The sequence below is a fragment of the Trachemys scripta genome, chromosome 19, assembly GCF_013100865.1.
Source record: "Trachemys scripta elegans isolate TJP31775 chromosome 19, CAS_Tse_1.0, whole genome shotgun sequence".
Taxonomy (NCBI): domain Eukaryota; kingdom Metazoa; phylum Chordata; order Testudines; family Emydidae; genus Trachemys; species Trachemys scripta.
The window spans coordinates 19998766-20016608 of NC_048316.1; the positions used below are offsets into that span (position 1 = coordinate 19998766).

Sequence of the window (17843 nt, forward strand, 5' to 3'; positions counted from 1 at the left end):
GGGGGGGGGGGGGGGGGGGGGGGGAGAGCCCAGGTGTGAAGGTTGGTATAGAGGCTTGAGGCTGGATTGTGGTAGCCTTTGTGATAAAGTGTATGTGTGTCTCTCAGTGGCCTTTTCTCCCAGCAAAAGATGGGCACCAGCAGTTTTCCTCCCCGCATTCCACCCTAGTAACTTAAATTTTGTAAACATTATTGTACCAAAGTAGAAAAATCCAGCTTTCAAAGTTGTATTTATGAAACATAACTGTGGGTGGAGGGGAGATGCAGGTGCAACTCCACTGAGTGGGACATCGGGGCTTAATATGGCTCATAAATGTGCTAGTTAACACTTGTGTTCAGGGCCAGAAGCAGGCCCTGAGTGTTTTAACAAAAAAGACAAAACTAACAAAGAACCCCCTCCCACATAAGTAAACCAAATTCAAGTATTCTGGGTATATTGATGTTAGCCCAGTTTGTTCTCTATGCGCTGAGTGGAGGTTTCAATCAAGTATGGCTTCAAATATCTTATTTTGTTTATGAATAAATGTTTTCATCCCCATCCCAGCAGTACCAGGTTTACTATGGCGCCGTCGCGCTGGGCCCACACTCGGAAGGGGTCCATAAGAACTACATGAGGGCCAGGGCCGGCTCCAGGCACCAGGTAAGGAAGCAGGTGCTTGGGGTGGCCAATACAAAGGGGCAGCAGACCGTCTGGTATCGGGGCGGCACGTCCAGGTCTTTGGTGGCAATTTGGGGGCCAGGTCCCTCATTCCCTCTCTTCCTCTTTGAGCTGCCGCCGAAGAGGAAGAGAGGGGGACCCGCTGCCGAAGTGCCGCCGAAGAAGCGGCACGATTGAGGTGCCGCCGAAATGCCACTGCTCGTCTTTTTTTTTTTTTTTTTCTTCCGCTTGGGGCAGCAGAAAAGCTGGAGCCGGCCCTGATGAGGGCTCACAAATATGTTTGGCGTCAGGCCCACAAAAGTTTAATCTGGCCCTGGCATCATGGACCTGTGCAGAGGCAGGATCAGGGCCCTGGCCTGTGAACGTGTCAACTCTTTGTGTGATCTAGAGACCAAATGACAAACACCCTTTTTAAAAAAACCTTTTAATGAATTAAATCTGTGAATGTAAAAATTACAGGGCGATCTGGTATGAGATGCTAGAGCTGGGCAAGTGATTGACACAACAGCTGTCAAATAACAGCTGAGAAAACTCACCAAATTCATTGAACGAGTTATTGGACACATACTGATCTGGCTGGACGCGTGGTCCACTGCAACAGGAAGCCAACAGCCACAGTCCAATCAGAGAGCAGCTCCTTGGAGTCCCTCTTAGACGCTATCGCAGCCGAAGCTTGGACTCTGGGGCTGCGTTGGGAAGTTTGTGGTGTCTCCAGGTGAAGCCACATTTAAGTAACCAATCTCAGAAGGCTGAGAAGGTGATAAGGAAAACAGGGACTTTGGGGTCTCGGTTCCTTCTTCAGGCTTGACATCTTGGATGGCTCTCAGAATGCCAAGGGAGTTTGGCAGCCCTGTTGCTGAGAAGCTGAAAAAGAATTTCCATCACTAATTCACTTTGCCAACATCTGCCTACGGCAGTCACCTGGCCTCCAGTACTGTAGTGTCTAAATGCCTCACAATCCTTTTGTCCTCACACACCTTGTGGACATGGCAGTGCTATTATCTCCCAATTACAGCTGGGGGAGAGGCTGAGAGACATCACACAGGAAGTCTGTGGCACAGCAGGGACTTGAACCCAAATCCTAGACTAGTGCCCTACTGACTGGACTATCCTTCCTTTCTCTACATGTCCCCTCCTTCCCAACAGGTGCTCTTGCCAGTAAGGCCAGGCTTTAAAGGAACAGGGCAATTTGTGTCACAAACAGGTGGTTTTTAATTTAAAAATAAAAGTTTTGGAGCTGTTTTTGGAAAACTTAATTTGGGAAAGAAGTCAGTAAAATGTGATTAAACTTGTGTTCAGAAATGTCCATTGCTGTTGCATATTTACAGTGCAGCGCTGATAAGATTTGTCAAGTTGCTTTACTCCTACACTGTCTTGCCCAGAACATGTTTGCTAATGTTTATGGCAAAACCCCTCCGTAACCTAAGTCAATGTGCGGCTGCCCTGCGACCCCCAGCCCTGCTAAACAGCAGAAGCAAAACTTTCTCTTCCCACTCAGTCCCATAGCACCTTGATCAACATGAGCCGGGCACCAAGTTCTGGGTCCTGCCACACCTCACTCAATCCTCATGCCTCTCCAAATCACCTACGTTCCCCCATAACCCACTGTCCCCCAACTCAACTGGAGGCAAGCCCCAAGCCGCCCAGCTCTCTAGATGGCTGCTCCCCATAACTGGGATAGACTCCTATTTCCCTCGCTCCCTTGGCTCCTCCTAACCCACAGTGCCTCCAAGGCTCCCCCCATAAGTACCCCCCTACAAGCTCCTGTGACCCAATGGCTCCCACCATAGTTATTCCAACCATGTCTTTGAGGGAGGGCTGTAGCCAGAATCCAATTTCAAATTTTGGGCAGGCCAATGGCCCATGATCCTCCAGGTTAGGTACCAGGATCTTCAAGAGAAGGTCATTGCCCTTCCCATACCCACAGGGGCATGGTCTGTTATATAGACTGAGCTGGCAAAGCACTGGCCCTATCTTTTATAACAATGGCCTGGGGGAAGCACTCCCCCAATGGGCAGGGTTTCTCTGTGTGTATGAGTAGACCCACCAAACGGGGAGAGTGGGGCTTCCCCTTAGCATGGGAGACAGCCTGCCCATTGTAGGAGGGGCTTCCAAAGATCCAGAGACCATAAGACACGTATTAGAGACTGGGATGCTGGGGGACAAGCACGGGAATCGCTTTGCAAGGGTTTCTTAGTCCCTCTGTCTCCTAAGGCACGGACAGAGGGCTTTTTTTGAAGTTTCATTGCAAACAGTTTTGCAAGTTATCAAGTCCCTTGAAGAAGAGTTGTGAAAATGGGACTAATGGTTATTATGATCTACTGACAGGACAGAGAGGCTTATAGAATTGTGGGGAAAGGCCTAAAATCTTCTAATGAAGAAGAACCCAAGCATGCAAAGAGTTTGCTGAAATCTGTTCTGAAAACTCTGTTTTGTGGCTGTCTTTCAGACTGTTTAGGAAATGACGCTTAGCACTACAGGAGAAGGTTCACTCCCATGTATGGTTATGGAGACATTAGCCCCGAGATGATGAAAAAGAACCCTACATTTTAGCACCACCTGTGGGACATGAGAGTAACAGCGAAACGTTTTCACCCCTCAGCTCAACAGAATCCAGTGACATCCATTTGCACCATGTACTCCTGAGCTTGGCAAAGAAAACTATAACAACTGAGGAATGTTAACAATCAGTATTACACTTAGTGATTTAAATGTGAGCTTAGGTGGCACAGACCAGCTGTCTTCTGGTTTCATTCAAATTATTTTATTATTTATTTCAGTATCTCTTCAAAAGAATGGTGCATGCATGGGCCAAGGGATAAAGATTTTGAAACTCCATTGTGTACATAGCTGGCAGTGCATCTTTAGTCTTCTATGATTATGTTATTACTTAAACTACCACCCATAAATCATGAGGAGCTGGAAAATGTATTTCTGGAATTTTTCTTCTCTGTACCATGTGCTTTTATATAATCGTTTTCCCCACAGCATGACTAAAACACATCTCCAAATAAAAGAAAGGGTGGAGCATGTGTTTGGAAAACAAGAATTCACAGCTTCACTCTCCTCAGACACTTGGGGGGAGGGCTAGCTCAGTGGTTTGAGCATTGGCCTGCTAAACCCAGGGTTGTGAGCTCAATCCTTGAGGGGGCCATTTAGGGATCTGGGGCAAAAATCTGTCTGGGGATTGGTCCTACTTTGAGAAGGGGGTTGGACTAGATACCTTCTGAGGTCACTTCCAACCCTGATATTCTATGATAAGTCTCACTATTAGTAAATAGACACACTGCCTGCATGTTTTTACTTATAATACCTTATGTTTGGACGTGGCAACATCTTACTTAGCAGCTGGCATTCAGAGAAGCCAATGCTCCTGAAGTCCTAGAAAGAGAACCAGAAAAATAAACAACAAATCCAAGGTAGGAAGGATGCTCTAGGCAATCAATGCTTGCAAGTGTGTCATTCGCAAACTAGAGAGAAAAAGAAGGTTTTAATATAACATTTATAGAGCGAACACATGGAATCACAGACGCAGAGAATTCCAAAGAGATGAAACACCTCAAGGGACCATATGTTTTGCGTGTGTCGGTGGCATGTGAGGGATGTTATTTATATGATGGGTTTTTCTAACAACAGTTCAATGCAAGGGCATGAGCATAACTCCTAGAGGATGAAAAAAAACATATGCAAATAATTCAGGAAAAGTTATTTCCATTGAATGGATCTGCTCCAGTAAAGGTAGCCATTTGTAGTTGAAAATCCTAACAAATTATATTATATATTCTTCTTTCATAAGCACATGGGACCTGGGGGAGCAGACTTATTATTATAAACACATCTGTTATTCTCCCTTTTAGCCACTGTATCACACACTGGGACCAGCATTTTCAAATTTGGTTGCCTAGACTCAGGCTGCTCCACACTCCAAAGTTATGGTGGCAGGGCTATGTCTATTAGGAATATGAAAAACAATCACACCCCGTCCTGATGTAGCTATGGTGGCAAAACCTCCAATGGAGGCACTGCTATGCCAACGTCTGTCAACCTGGCTAACCGTCTGGGGAGGTGGTGTAGCTATGTTGGCAGAAGAACTCCTGTGTCAGCCTGTGCTGCATCTACACTCGGAGGCTATGCTGGTACAGGCTCTGTCGTGTAGACATGGCTTCAGATATATTTAGGCCCTTAGGCTGTGATTTTCAAAGGTCTCTAAGGGAGTTACGCACTCAATTCCTATTTAATTTAAACTGTGAAAATCCCAGTCAAATAAATGGCTTGATTCTCAGAGGTCCTGAGCCCATGCAATGGGAAATGGGAGTGCTCAGCACCTTTGCAAATCACGACACCTCTTCAGGTGCCAAAGTAGGGATTTAGGCTCCCCATGTTTGACATTTTGGGGTCATTTGTGTAAAATATCTAAAATTACCCACTTTTTAAAAAGTTTTCCTGGTTCCCGACCTTACACGTCATTGGGATATTTTTAATGACTGAAAAACAAAAAAGAACAAAGGTAAGAAAGAGTGACGCCTTTGTCACAATGACATGTGGCCTAATAACACAACAGATGAGGGCACTGGCTGGCTCAGCAGACTGGAAATGAGCCACGAAGCCTTGCACTGGCTCCAATTCAGCTAATCAAGGGTGACATTACCAGCCAATCCGTGGGGGGTGTCATTTATGAAACGAGTTGGTGGGGCTCAGTCCAATGCCTAGGTGACTGGGCACTAATAATACACCTCCCCTTCTGGCGGTTTTAACAGTGGGTACTACTCACTTTGGAAAGTCTGGTCCTGTACGGACATATATACCAAAAATTCCTGTGGTGTCTAGAGGAGGTTAAAGCTGAGGTACATTGGTAGGGACTAGGGTGAAATTCCTCAGATGTGCCCATTTTACAGAGAAAGGCAGCACGTCTCACCTCTAAGCTGTGGGTCTGGATGTTCCTCAGAGTACGTTCCAGAACGCCAACCTGACTGGAAAGTTGCAGGGTGCTTTCCTGGAGTCGCTTGTTTTCTTCATCCAGGAACTGCACTCTGAGAAGGTCACAGAGAAAGGGCACAGTTTATTTTCTGCACATGAATCTTCACCCTTACCATTTTCTGTGTTCAAAGGGGCATTTCCTCTCAACCTCTCTGCTGAGAAACTCAAACAACCCTTTAAACCCTTCAAACATATTGTCCCTGCAGTTCTACACCGAATCATGTTCCATACAGCGCCAGGGCCATTTGAAAGCAGCTATTCCCGTGAAGTGGCCTGCCTACATCCTTTAGGCATGAGGAGCAGCTACCCTAGTTTTACTCCATGCACAGAACGAGGATTTCATCGGCGTGACGCTGGCACAGAACTGGAGAACGCAGTTTGGCGGAAAGGGCTAACTTTGAACTCTGGCCCAGGAGCGCACTCGGTAACAGCATTGATGGCTACCTGTTCTGGATTGTGGAAATGATCCATTTGTTGTTCCGTCCAACTTCTTCCTGTTCATTAAGCTGCTGTAAGAGTTCTCTTTTCTCTTGGAGCAAATTCTCATTCTCCGTGGTGATCTGTCTGATCAATGCATGTTCCTGTGGTTAAGAAAACAGCATGAAACAATAGCTTTGATATAGCATCCACAGATCTCGAAGTGCTGTATAAAGGAGGTCACCATCCGGGGTCTGATTATAAAATACGTATTGTCTTTGATGTTATGTGGCCTGGAAAGGGTCTTGTAGTCACACTCTTCCAATGGCATTTCAGATGGACAGGTGGAAAGAATGTTTGACACCATCAGAAGCAGACGTGAGACAATCCCACTCATTTCCCAATCACAGAGTTCTCCCCAAGGCACCTGTGTTTTTGCAGAAAAGAGCAAATTAATTCAGAAAACCTCAGTCTCAATAAGTAACATTGGGTATTCCAGGAACTTCTACTGTGGCCAGGCACCAGTGAGCTACTGGGCAGCAGCAGTCACGGTAAAATCACCACTGCCCTCCCCTGGCAGGCCCACCACAAGGGAAGGTTCTCTGCACTTGGGCAGTTTGGGTTTGTTAAATATTGGGGAATTGCATTCCCTTCAAATAAAGGATTTCTACTCCACAAAATACACCAATTAATGTGACAGGCCAAACCCGTTCCTGGTGCAACTGCAGCGTGCTCAGTGGAGGCAGGTACGCCAGAAACTAGGGTGACCCTGTATGTTAGAGAATTTGGAAATGGAACCTCCTCTGAGGTCTGTTTCCTAAGGTGGGTGGGTGCCTCAGGCGAACTGACGGCACAAGAGGCACCCAGAGGAGCGGGTAGGAGGGGGAAGAGAAAGCTGCTCAATCTACATCTGTCCCACCTCACTAAACCAATCTTAGAAATCACTCCCCCCGACTCCTGCAGCAGCCCCTCGTGCTCAGCTGGGCCGGGGGCTGCAAGCTTTGGGTGCTGCTCCGCTCTCACCACACTATGCTCCACTGACAGAGCGCATGCAGCCTTGCCCTACTGAGCTCTCTCCAGCGGCGCTTGGCCTGCCGGGGAAATGGGCAACAGGGAAGGATTCCAAAGCACAAAGAAAGAATAAAGGGAGCACAGAGACAGAAAAGATGGAGAAAAACAGTGGAAAGAAAGCGAGATGATGGCGACTGTATTAAGGTATGGCATGACATGGTGGGGGTCACCAACCTGCCAAGCCACTGACTGTGGGCTCCTCCAAAACCAGACAGGGAACCACTAATCTGTGGTACCCAGGAAGCCTCTGTCTCCTTGGAACCTAACCACCGAGAGATGCTTGTCTCTCTCTTACACAAGCATGGCTCGATTAGCCTGATTTTCACCTCCCCGACTTTATCCACACTGAACTGATCTGTCTGACATTTAGTGTTGGATTGGATGGCAGCGTAGGGCTTTTCTGGAAAGTCTGAGGCAAATGCAGCAGCAAAGGGCTTGGGAGGTTGGAGCAGGGCTTAATTTGTGCCAGGGCTGAGCCCCGGCACCTCTGGGCCTGGCAGGTCAGAGCCCCGGCACCTCTGGGCCTGGCAGGTCAGAGCCCCGGCACCTCTGGGCCCGGCAAGTCAGAGCCTGGCACCTCTGGGCCCGGCAGTTCAGAGCCCCGGCACTTCCGGGCTTGGCAGGTCAGAGCCCTGGCAGTTCAGAGCCCCGGCACCTGTGGGCCTGGCAGGTCAGAGCCCCGGCACCTCTGGGTCAAGCAGTTCAGAGCCCCAGCACCTCTGGGCCGGGCAGTTCAGAGCCCCGGCACCTCTGGGCCGGGCAGGTCAGAGCCCCGGCACCTCTGGGCCTGGCAGTTCAGAGCCCCGGCACTTCCGGGCCTGGCAGGTCAGAGCCCGGCACCCCTGGGCTTGGCAGGCCAGTTATGGATGTAAAGAAATTGCTTGAATCCCGGCACCTCTTTCATTACATATTAAGCCCTGGGCAGGTGGTTCAAACACGAGGTGACTTCACTTCCCGAATATTGTCCTTTTTCTGGCTCATCATAATGCCGAACAAGCTTGGTCTAGACAATCCCTTTGTGTGAACCTGTTTCTCTCAGTGAGGACTGGAGCCTTTGTCTAGTTATTCACATGGTTTATACGGTACGGGCTCTGCTGAGCTCTTAGCTCCCCATGCTGGCTCCCAGATTCCTGAAGCACACACACAACGCCTGCCTTGGGGGTTCTGTGCGACGTGAGCTAAGCCTCCATCCGAACAGCTGGGCCATGCTAAGTTCCTAAGGCGTGCATGCCAGTGCCCCTGCTAGGGCAGCTTCCACTTTGGGACCTTCCTGGAGCAGCAGCCCCCCAGTCAGGGCCGGCTCTAGGGTTTTTGCCACCCTAAGCGGTGGGAAAAAAAAAAAAGCCCGATCGTGATCGGTGGCAGCTCCACCGCGCCGCTTCATTCTTCGGCGGCAATTCGGCAGCAGGTCCTTCCCTCCGAGAGGGACCGAGGGACCCGCCGCCGAATTGCTGCTGAAGAGCCGGACGTGCCGCCCCTTTCCATTGGCCACCCCAAGCACCTGCTTGCTGCGCTGGCCCTGACCCCACTGGAAAGCTCTGTCATCTGCTTCCTCACCTTTCCCGTCTGGCTCCTGGACAGCACAATTTCACTTTCAAGCTGTTTAATCCTCACATCTCTTTGCTTCACTTCATGAACAAACGTCTCCTTGGCTCTGCGGAGCTTGGCTTTATGGCGGAGTTGCCGCTCATTGTGTTTCCTGCGAAAGGAGAGGGAGAGCTCAGTGGTTTGAGCATTGGCCTGCTAAACCCCAGGTTGAGAGTTCAATCCTTGAGGGGCCATTTAGGGATCTGGGGTAAAAATCTTTCTGGGGGTTGGTCCTGCTTTGAGCAGGGGGTTGGACTAGATGACCTCCTGAGGTCCCTTCCAACCCTGAGATTCTATTCTATAAATAGTAGCCTATTAAAATGCTTGACTGGTTTTTTACACGAAGAACAATACACCAGATGCCTAGCACTTGCTCAGATTGCCACATGGAATCTGTACAATCCCGGCCCGGGTCAGAGGAAGGAGAATGTTACCCAGGCGGAACAATACAGCCAGTGGATCTGCTGTGGGGTCAATGTAGCCAGTCCAAATGCTGAGTGACCAGCCTAACTGACGGATACTGTCGTTTCTCTGAAATGGTTCCAACTTCCCCCATTCAAAGCCAGCCTTTGAATGTGCCCCAGAAGCGGTACCAACCTCTGGGCCCAGTTCAGAGCCCTCTGAGCTCTGTTAGCTCAGACAGAAGCCTGCCGGCCTCGGGAACTGTCTGCACCCTAAGGTGGGGAGCATGACTGTTGAGAGATGAGCCCACAAACTTTTCATCTTCCTATTGGCCACGAATCCAAAATCCAAACCACAGTAACAAGGCTCTTGTCTCTGTACCTCACGTCTGGGTCTGCCCACCTTGGTTTTTGTTTGTTTTTAAATAAGCTACAACTTCAGCCAATCAGAAAGCAGTTTCTGAAGCAGGGTCCAGCTTTCCACAAGTTGGCTCCTAGAAGGGTCCGATCCAATCCTTCCCCAGGAGACCAGGACACACAGCAATCCCAGCCTGTCTAGTGAATAAACCTGGGATGAGGCTTCAACCACTTCTATCTTCCCTTTCTCAGCTTTGGTTCTGTAGATGCCAGGCTCAGTTCCTCCCTACTTGGTCTTACTGCACTGCAATCCCTGGAACCTGTGGCGTGACACTGGCAGAACACTGGGGTAATGCGGCAGTGAACTCCGCACTCTGCGTTCACCCCTCCGTTCCCAGGATAATCAGTCAGAGCGTCTCCTTCCTTGCTGCTTAAAATCTTCATCAATTTATTCACTTATTGGTGCAGATTGAACTCCAGAAACATGCCCACATACAGACTGTAAGTGCCCTGACAACCAGCTGCTGGAAAATAACCACCCAACATCACAACACAACACAATAAATCAGCTCACAGCCACGAAATCAAATCAGCAGAACATCCCCCATCCCACACCACCCACTTCTCCAAATGCCCTGTCAAGTAGATGGGCTTTTAAGGTCAACACATTAGGCCATTTTGGATGTAATGAGGGCGCTAGCTCCAAAGCAAAGATTGCCTCATGGAGAAGACGTACTGGTAACTCTCTTTAATGCCAGCGGTGCGTCTGCTGTGGCAGGCTGGCCCAGAGAGGTGTCTCTCAGGAAGACAGGACACAAGCCATTGTAGGCTGTATAGGTCAAAACTAGTACGTTCAACTCCACTTGGAAACCAACAGGCAGACAATTACAGTTGCTCAGAAAGAAACAGGGGGAGGAGTAAAAACACGAGAGAAACAAAACGACATTCTGGAAACAATTCAAAATTTTGTTTCAAAGTTTTTCAAAAAATCAAAACATTTCAACCAAAATCAAATACCTCAAATATTGTGAACTTGTTTGAAACTGAAATGTTTGGTGAGTCTGGTTCAAATCTGATTGTAAAAGACTTTTCCGTCAAAAAACGTTTGGATGAAAAATGTCTGAAGAGCTCTACAGCCAGTGCAGGTCCTGCAGCACCAGTGCTGTGTGCACCTGCTCACGTGGTGCCTGTGCCCTGCCCCACCCTCAGCTCCTGAATGGAACAACACAGAATGAAGGAGCTGCAGAAGTGGGACATTTACTCCACCTGATTCTCTTTGAAGATGTCAACTGAAAGCAGATCTCTCAGTGCTGACTGGATTTTACATGGGAGACCAAAGTTTACACTATAAGCCACTCCACTGTCACAACAGGGACACAAAGAGCAGATGCAGTGCAACCTCATTCCTCCGTGGCCCCTGCTGCTTTGGTAAGTACCTGACGTAGATATCGAGCTGCTTCAGGAGACGATCATATTCCTCGTGGAGGGTTTCCTTCTCTTGCTGCAACAGTGACAGCTGCTCTGAAAGGTTCTGATTGGTTTTTTGACAATGGAGATGCTGAAAAACAGATGCATGTTTTAGAATTTCTCTTTAAAAAAATGTAGGGACTGAAAATGTCCTTTCAATCCTTGTGCTCCCGGTTCAACAGCTTCTCTGTCATAAAGCCTCCTTTTTGCCCCAGTAACCAGACAAAGGAACAATCATATCTAGTCTATCCTGCTCTTGCCACAGGAGGAGTCTGCCTCTTCCTAGCTAAGTTGGAAGAATGTGGATCTCCCTGTTGCTCCTGGGAGGGACACAGAGTGAAGGGACACAGCTCCCAGGTGTATTGTCTCCCACATGGATTGCTGTGCAAAAGGCCCCATGTTCTGAAAGGAAAGGGGCTGCCTTCTCCTGTTCCATCCTTCTGCCCCCACCCAACCCTCCCACGTAGCTCTATTCACAATAAGCTTTAGGCCTTGTCTATGATACAATGGCACAGCTGCAGTGTTGCAGTGTAGATGCTTCCTACACAAACGGAAGGGGGTTTTCTGTGGATGCAATTACGCCACCTCTCCAGGAGGCAGTAGCTAGGTTAATGGAAGCACTCTTCCATTTGCCTACCTGCATCTACACCAGGGGTTAGGTCAGTCTCACTACAGCGCTCAGGGTATGACTTTTTCACAGCCCTGAGCGATGCAGCTAGGTGGAGCTAATTTTTAAGTGTAGCCCAGGCATTAACAAGGGGGGTGGGATGGTGTTGTGGAGGGGACCACAGAGAGCTCCCTCTGTTTTCACATTACTCATATTCTAATCCAGGCCCCTAAGAGATGCTGAACACCTGGAATCCCTGTTGAAATCAGTGGGAGCTGCAGGAGCTCAGAACCTCTCAGGATTTGACCCTGTGTTATCAAGTTTTGGGCACGGGCCCTGCAACTCCACTGCTCCAAGACTGAGCCCTCTGGCTCCAGCGCCTCTGTTCTCACTGTGGCTCTTTAGTGGGTCCAAATGAGCGTTGACTCCTGGTGGAGACTTCACTGGGGAGCAAGACAACCAGCGGGGATTTCTAGCAAAGCAGGACAACCTATTCAGAACAAACCAGCATTTACCAGTCAACTAGAACACCACTAGAGCACGGTACTAAAGGGTCCTTAGGTTAGCGTGGAAAAGGAAAACTTCACTGAGAGCCCATGCTGGCGGAATTACCTGCCCCTGCTGTCCAAAGCCTCCTGGATTTCATCTCTCTCTGTTTCTTTCCCCTCTACCCTGGGCAGCTGCAATCTTCTATCCCAGTCTGCTCATACCAAGCCTCTTGTCCCCAGCTGCAGCCGCGCCGTGTTCACACGTCCTGCTTCCTACAGCTCCCAGCCATTAAAAGTTAATGTCCAGTCTTTGGTCCTCCATTGTATCTCCCAAGGCAAATTCATCCGTATGGGGACAGTTCTTGATAGTTCATTCATACCAACCCAGGCAAGCCCACGTGACACCAACATCCCCATCCCCTAGTCGCCTGTCCCAGAGGAGAAATTAACTCCTTCACCCCCCGTGGGTAGCAATACAAAGTGAGTGAGGATACGGAGTCACACACATCTTTCATAACAAGGCCACAAACATTTCCAGTCTCCACAGCAGCATTATCAGCTGACAGGGAAGTGCTGACTCTTAGCTTGATGGTCTGTATTGAAGTTAGTCATTAGAACAGCAGCATCATTTATGCCACCAACCTGTCCCCTTCCCAACCAGCCCTCCCCAGAGCAGCCAGGTGTAACTTACCTCATTTAATGCTGTTTTTTTCCCCTCCTCTAATATACGCAGTTGTGCCTCCTGCTGCTGAAACCTGACCTGCAGCTCAGCATGAGTCTTGGCCAGCAAAGTCTCAGTCTCGTGCGAGTGTCTGAGCTGTTGCTGCAGCTCCTCCGCATGCTGCTCCAGGAGCTTCCTAAAAGCACGTCATGGCAATGAGGCAACAATGGGCAACCGCTGATAAGAAGTCGAGCTGACGGTTTCCCAGTTACTCTGGGCCTGGTCCCCACAGAGATTTTGTATCAGTATAAATAGTTATATCAACAACCCCTAGTATGAACCCAGTTATATTGGTATAAAGGCGCCTTATACCAGCATAGTTTGTTCTCCTTTCCGCATGGGAATAAGCTTTACTGGCATAAGCACCTTTATTCTGGTATAACTGCATCCACACTGGGGGAGTTGGACCCTTTTAACTACATTGGTATGGTTAAAGAGGTGTAGACCAGGCCAGTTACTAATACAAAGCCCCCTCTGAAGATCATTAGTCATTAGAGCTGTGAATCAGAAAGACAATGACATGAAATGAGCTAAGAATACAGTGACCTAGGGACCCACTGATGCCAACTGGCAGAGGGCATGGGGGGTCATAGGGTTTTACAGGGATCCCTGGGTCGGATATTTGCATAACAGTTCATTGAAGGCTGGCATGTGAGATCTCTACTGAGAGCCAGTAGCCCACTGGTCATCATAACCAGTATGAAATGTATGTACGGATAATATTTAAGGATTTATGTACCTATCCTGAAAATGATGCTCTTAAGTAGGGCTGTCAATTAATTGCAGTTAACTTACATGATTGATTTAAAAAAATTAATTGCGATTAACCATATTAATCGTGATTAATGGCAGCTTTAATCGCACTGTTAAACAATAATAGAATAGCAATGGAAATTTATTAAATATTTTGGACTTTTTCTACATTTTCAAATATATTGATTTCAATTACAACATAGAATACAAAGTGTACATGCTCACTTTTTATTATTTTTTATTACAAATGTTTGTACTGTAAAAATGATAAAAGAAATAGTATTTTTCAATTCACCTCCTACAAGTACTGTAGTGCAATCTCTTTGTTGTGAAAGTGCAACTTGCAAATGTAGATTTTTTATTAAATAACTGCACTCAAAAACAAAACAATGTAAAACTTTAGAGCCTACAAGTCCACTCAGTCCTACTTCTTGTTCAGCCAATTGCTAAGACAAAAAATCATAGAATCATAGAATATCAGGGTTGGAAGGGACCTTGGGAGGTCATCTAGTCCAACTTCCTGCTCAAAGCAGGACCAATCCTCAACTAAATCATCCAAGTTTGTTTACATTTATGGGGGATAATGCTGCCCACTTATTTACAATGTCACCTGAAAGTGAGAAAAAGGCATTCACATGGCACTTCTGTAGCCAGCATTGCAAGGTATTTACGTGCTAAACATTCATATGCCCCTTCATGCTTCAGCCACCATTCCAGAGGACATGCTTCCATGCTGATGACGCTCGTTAAAAATGACTGAACTCCTTGGGGAAGAACTGTATGTCTTCTGTTCTGTTTTACCCACATTCTGCCATATATTTCATGGTTATAGCAGTCTTGGATGATGACTCAGTACATGTTGTTCTTTTTAAGATCACTTTCACTACAGATTTGACAAAATGCAAAGAAGGTACCAATTTGAGATTTCTAAAGATAGCTATAGCACTCGACCCAAGGTTTAAGAATCTGAAGTGCCTTCCAAAATTTGAGAGGGATGAGATGTGGCGCATGCTTTCCGAAGTCTTAAAAGAGCAACACGCTGATGCAGAAACTACAGAACCTGAACCACCAAAAAAGAAAATTCTGCTGGTGGCATCTGACTCAGATGATGAAAATGAACATGCGTCGGTCTGCGCTGCTTTGGATTGTTATCAAGCAGAACCTGTCATCAGCATGGACACATGTTCTCTGGAATGATGGTTGAAGCATGAAGGGACATATGAATCTTTAGCGCATCTGGCACATAAATATCTTGCGATGCCGGCTACAACAGTGCCATGCGAGTGCCTGTTCTGACTTTCAGGTGTCATTGTAAACAGGAAGCTGGCAGCATCATCTCCCATAAATTCAACTTTCATGATAAAGAGATTGCACTACAGTACTTGTAATGGGGGAATTGAAAAATACAATTTCTTTTGTTTTTTAAAGTGCAAATATTTGTAATAAAAAATAAATATAAAGTGAGCAATGTACACTTTGTATTCTGTGTTGTAATTGAAATCAATATATTAGAAAATGTAGAAAAATGTCCAAAAATATTTAAATAAATGATATTCTAATATTGTTTAACAGTGCGATTAATCGTGTGATTAATTGCGATTTATTTTTTAATCGCTTGACAGCCCTACTCTTAAGGTCTTGGAGTTAAGGCAAATCACCAGGAGGTGCTATACCTTGGAAACGTTCCTTCCAGGCAGGAGGTAACAGAGACCTCTCGCCCTATGCGATGATTGGTGTGTTCTGTTTTATGCCTCACCGTGTGCCTATTTGCATACTGAGCCACAGGCAAAAGAAGAGATTGAGAAATCTACAAGAGAGCAAATCTACAAAATGAAACCAACAGCAGGGGGTGAGCGGTTTATGAATAAAGACAAAGGATGGGATTGGTATATCTTGGGGGCCAAAGAAACACATGGAATCCGTCACCTCAGAGGCAAGGTGACAGTGTGTCTGTCTCATGAAAGGAGGGTCACAGGCAACCTGGCTGTAAAGTGTTGCTGAGAAATACTTGGTTAGACAGAAGAGTATCTAGTAAATTAAGTCTAGGCTCTAACATGTGTGCTAGGATTTTATTTTATATGTAACCATTTGTTTCCATTCTTCCACTTGCAACTACTTGAATATCTCTGTTAAATAAACAGACTTTATTTCACTCTGTACATATGCAAGTGCCATGTGTTAAGTGGAGTGGTGATCGGAGGTGCCTGGTAAGCTAGAGTATATTCTTTCTTTGGAAGCAGCCAATCTGTGAATATTGTGAGGGTCCAGTGGACCAGCGGCTGGACACATCAGGGAGATGCTCAGAGGACTCAGGGGTTGGAGTGTGCCTATCGTTAACCTGTAGAGAGACAGCAGGACCTGCAAGGCCCAAAGGGAACGGCGTGTGTTGCCCATGGCTGATGGAGTTGCGGAGTTGAATCCGGCAGACAAAGATGGGGCTTCCCCATGGCAAGGACAGAGGGGAGCAAGGTGCTTCCCAACCTTGGGTAACCCCAGGAAGCGTCACCAATGCTAAGGGCATCTCTTTGTGTTGTGCCCACTACACATTTTGCCATTCCTGGAGTCAGAGACCTTGTGATGGGAAAAAGAAAGACTTATTTTAGGACTTGTCTACATGGGAAAGTTAGTTGTGAAATAAGCTAGGGAATGTAAAATGCAATAGCTTCTCCACACTAGCTCCCCGAGGAGTCGCTCTTCTTCCGCTTCCAAAATGGATTAACCAATGCGGAATAGCTATTCCCCAGTGTAGACAAGCGCGGAGTCCATCCTCACGTGAGAGCAGGTGCAGATCCTACCCAGCCACTGCAGGAGGTGCACTTCCGAAGTTCATTCCGGTTCTAGGGATATTTTGGTTCTAGCCGCATTCACCATTATCGGTACAGGGAGTCCCCCTGAAACCGCCAATATCTCCAGGACCAGAATGACCTTGTTAACCTTACCCGTTGTGCTATTCCCCAAAGCAAACATGCCGTAGAACCCCTCCCCCGCTTTGGAACCGTGCAGCATAATCTAAGGGAAGTTTCCCGCAGTGACTGATGCAGCAATGTCTGCCTGAGTTTGTACAGGGACAGGGAATGTAGTGGGATGTGCCCCACTCAGTCTCAGGGGGAGTTAAACTGACCACCATTTAGAAGTTGACATTGTTAACTCTTTCATTGCCGATCACCCAGCCAATGTGTCTCTCCGTTGGTACTGAACGCCCTGGTGAATGCTGCGATGGGGGGCAGTGGGGAAGGCAGGTGCTGTTGAAGGTTGCTGGGGTGGGGAATTATGGGCCTAATTCAGTCTGAGGTTACAGGACCCTAGTGGCAGAAAGTCCACCAAGAGCAGTGGCTGGGGAGTGGGTGAGATCAGCACCACTGCCAGGCAGCCTCCGCAGTGGAGTTCACACAGAGGACATCCTAGCGCCCAAAGCTACGGAGGTGCTGCAGAAAACATGGCATGGCAATGAGGTAGAATCCCTGACGGTCCTGCCTTCCCTCCAGGGTAAATGATTCTCCTGATCCAGCTGCCCCTGTGGGTTGCGTCCCCTTGTCCTTGAAGGAACAACTCAGGCTCTAGGAGTTCACAAAAATCTCTCAACATATTTCCACAGCCCCAATCAGCTCTGTTGCTGTGAAATGCACTGTATTATCTATGCAGCCTGGCACACTCTGCTGTGGCCATTCCAATCAGCACCAAGTCCTTTCCTCCCTTCGTCCCATCTAACTTGCTGAATATTCACACATGCGTTTTCCAAGACTAGAGCCCAGTCCCCACCTCCTTAACTTACCCACACTTCTCTGTAATCTCAGCATGCTACGCCCTTGGCCAGTGACCCCTGCTATGTTCGACTGGCTACAAATGCAGACATTATATCTGATGCTATTTCTCATTTCTCTTAACAATATGTTCAGACAGACATACAGATAACATTAGCTACCATCTCTCTAGGTTCTTATACTGTGCCCATCACCATGGTATCTGAGTGCCTGCTCTGCTGCTCAGCCTTGTGGGTAGGGCCCTACCAAATTCACGGTCCATTTTGGTCAATTTCATGGTCATAGGATTTAAAAAATAATAAATGTAATGATTTCAGCTATTTAAATCTCAAATTTTATGGCGTTATAATTGTAGGGGTCCTGACCCAAAAAGGAGTTGTGTGTGGGGGGGGTGTCACAAGGTTATTGTAGGGGGGTTGTGGTACTGCTACCCTTACTTCTGCGCTGCACTGGCGGTGGCGCTGCCTTCAGAGCTGGGCAGCTGGAGAGCGGCGGCTGCTGGCCAGGATCCCAGCTCTGAAGGCAGCAGCACAGAAGTAAGGGTGGCATGGTATGGTATTGCCACCCTTACTTCTGCTC

At 47.5% G+C, this 17843-nt stretch overlaps 1 protein-coding gene across 1 annotated transcript in view; it reads right to left on the reverse strand.

Moving 5' to 3' along the window:
• Positions 1-1065: 1065 nt before the first annotated feature.
• CCDC30 (coiled-coil domain containing 30) overlaps positions 1066-17843 on the reverse strand; it is a 119641-nt gene continuing 102863 nt past the window's right edge. Inside the window, 7 exon segments of the mRNA XM_034753674.1 lie at positions 1066-1521; positions 3971-4038; positions 5573-5687; positions 6079-6215; positions 8680-8821; positions 10904-11025; positions 12721-12889. Coding sequence (XP_034609565.1) covers positions 1308-1521; positions 3971-4038; positions 5573-5687; positions 6079-6215; positions 8680-8821; positions 10904-11025; positions 12721-12889 — 967 coding nt within the window. The 3' untranslated portion in view covers positions 1066-1307.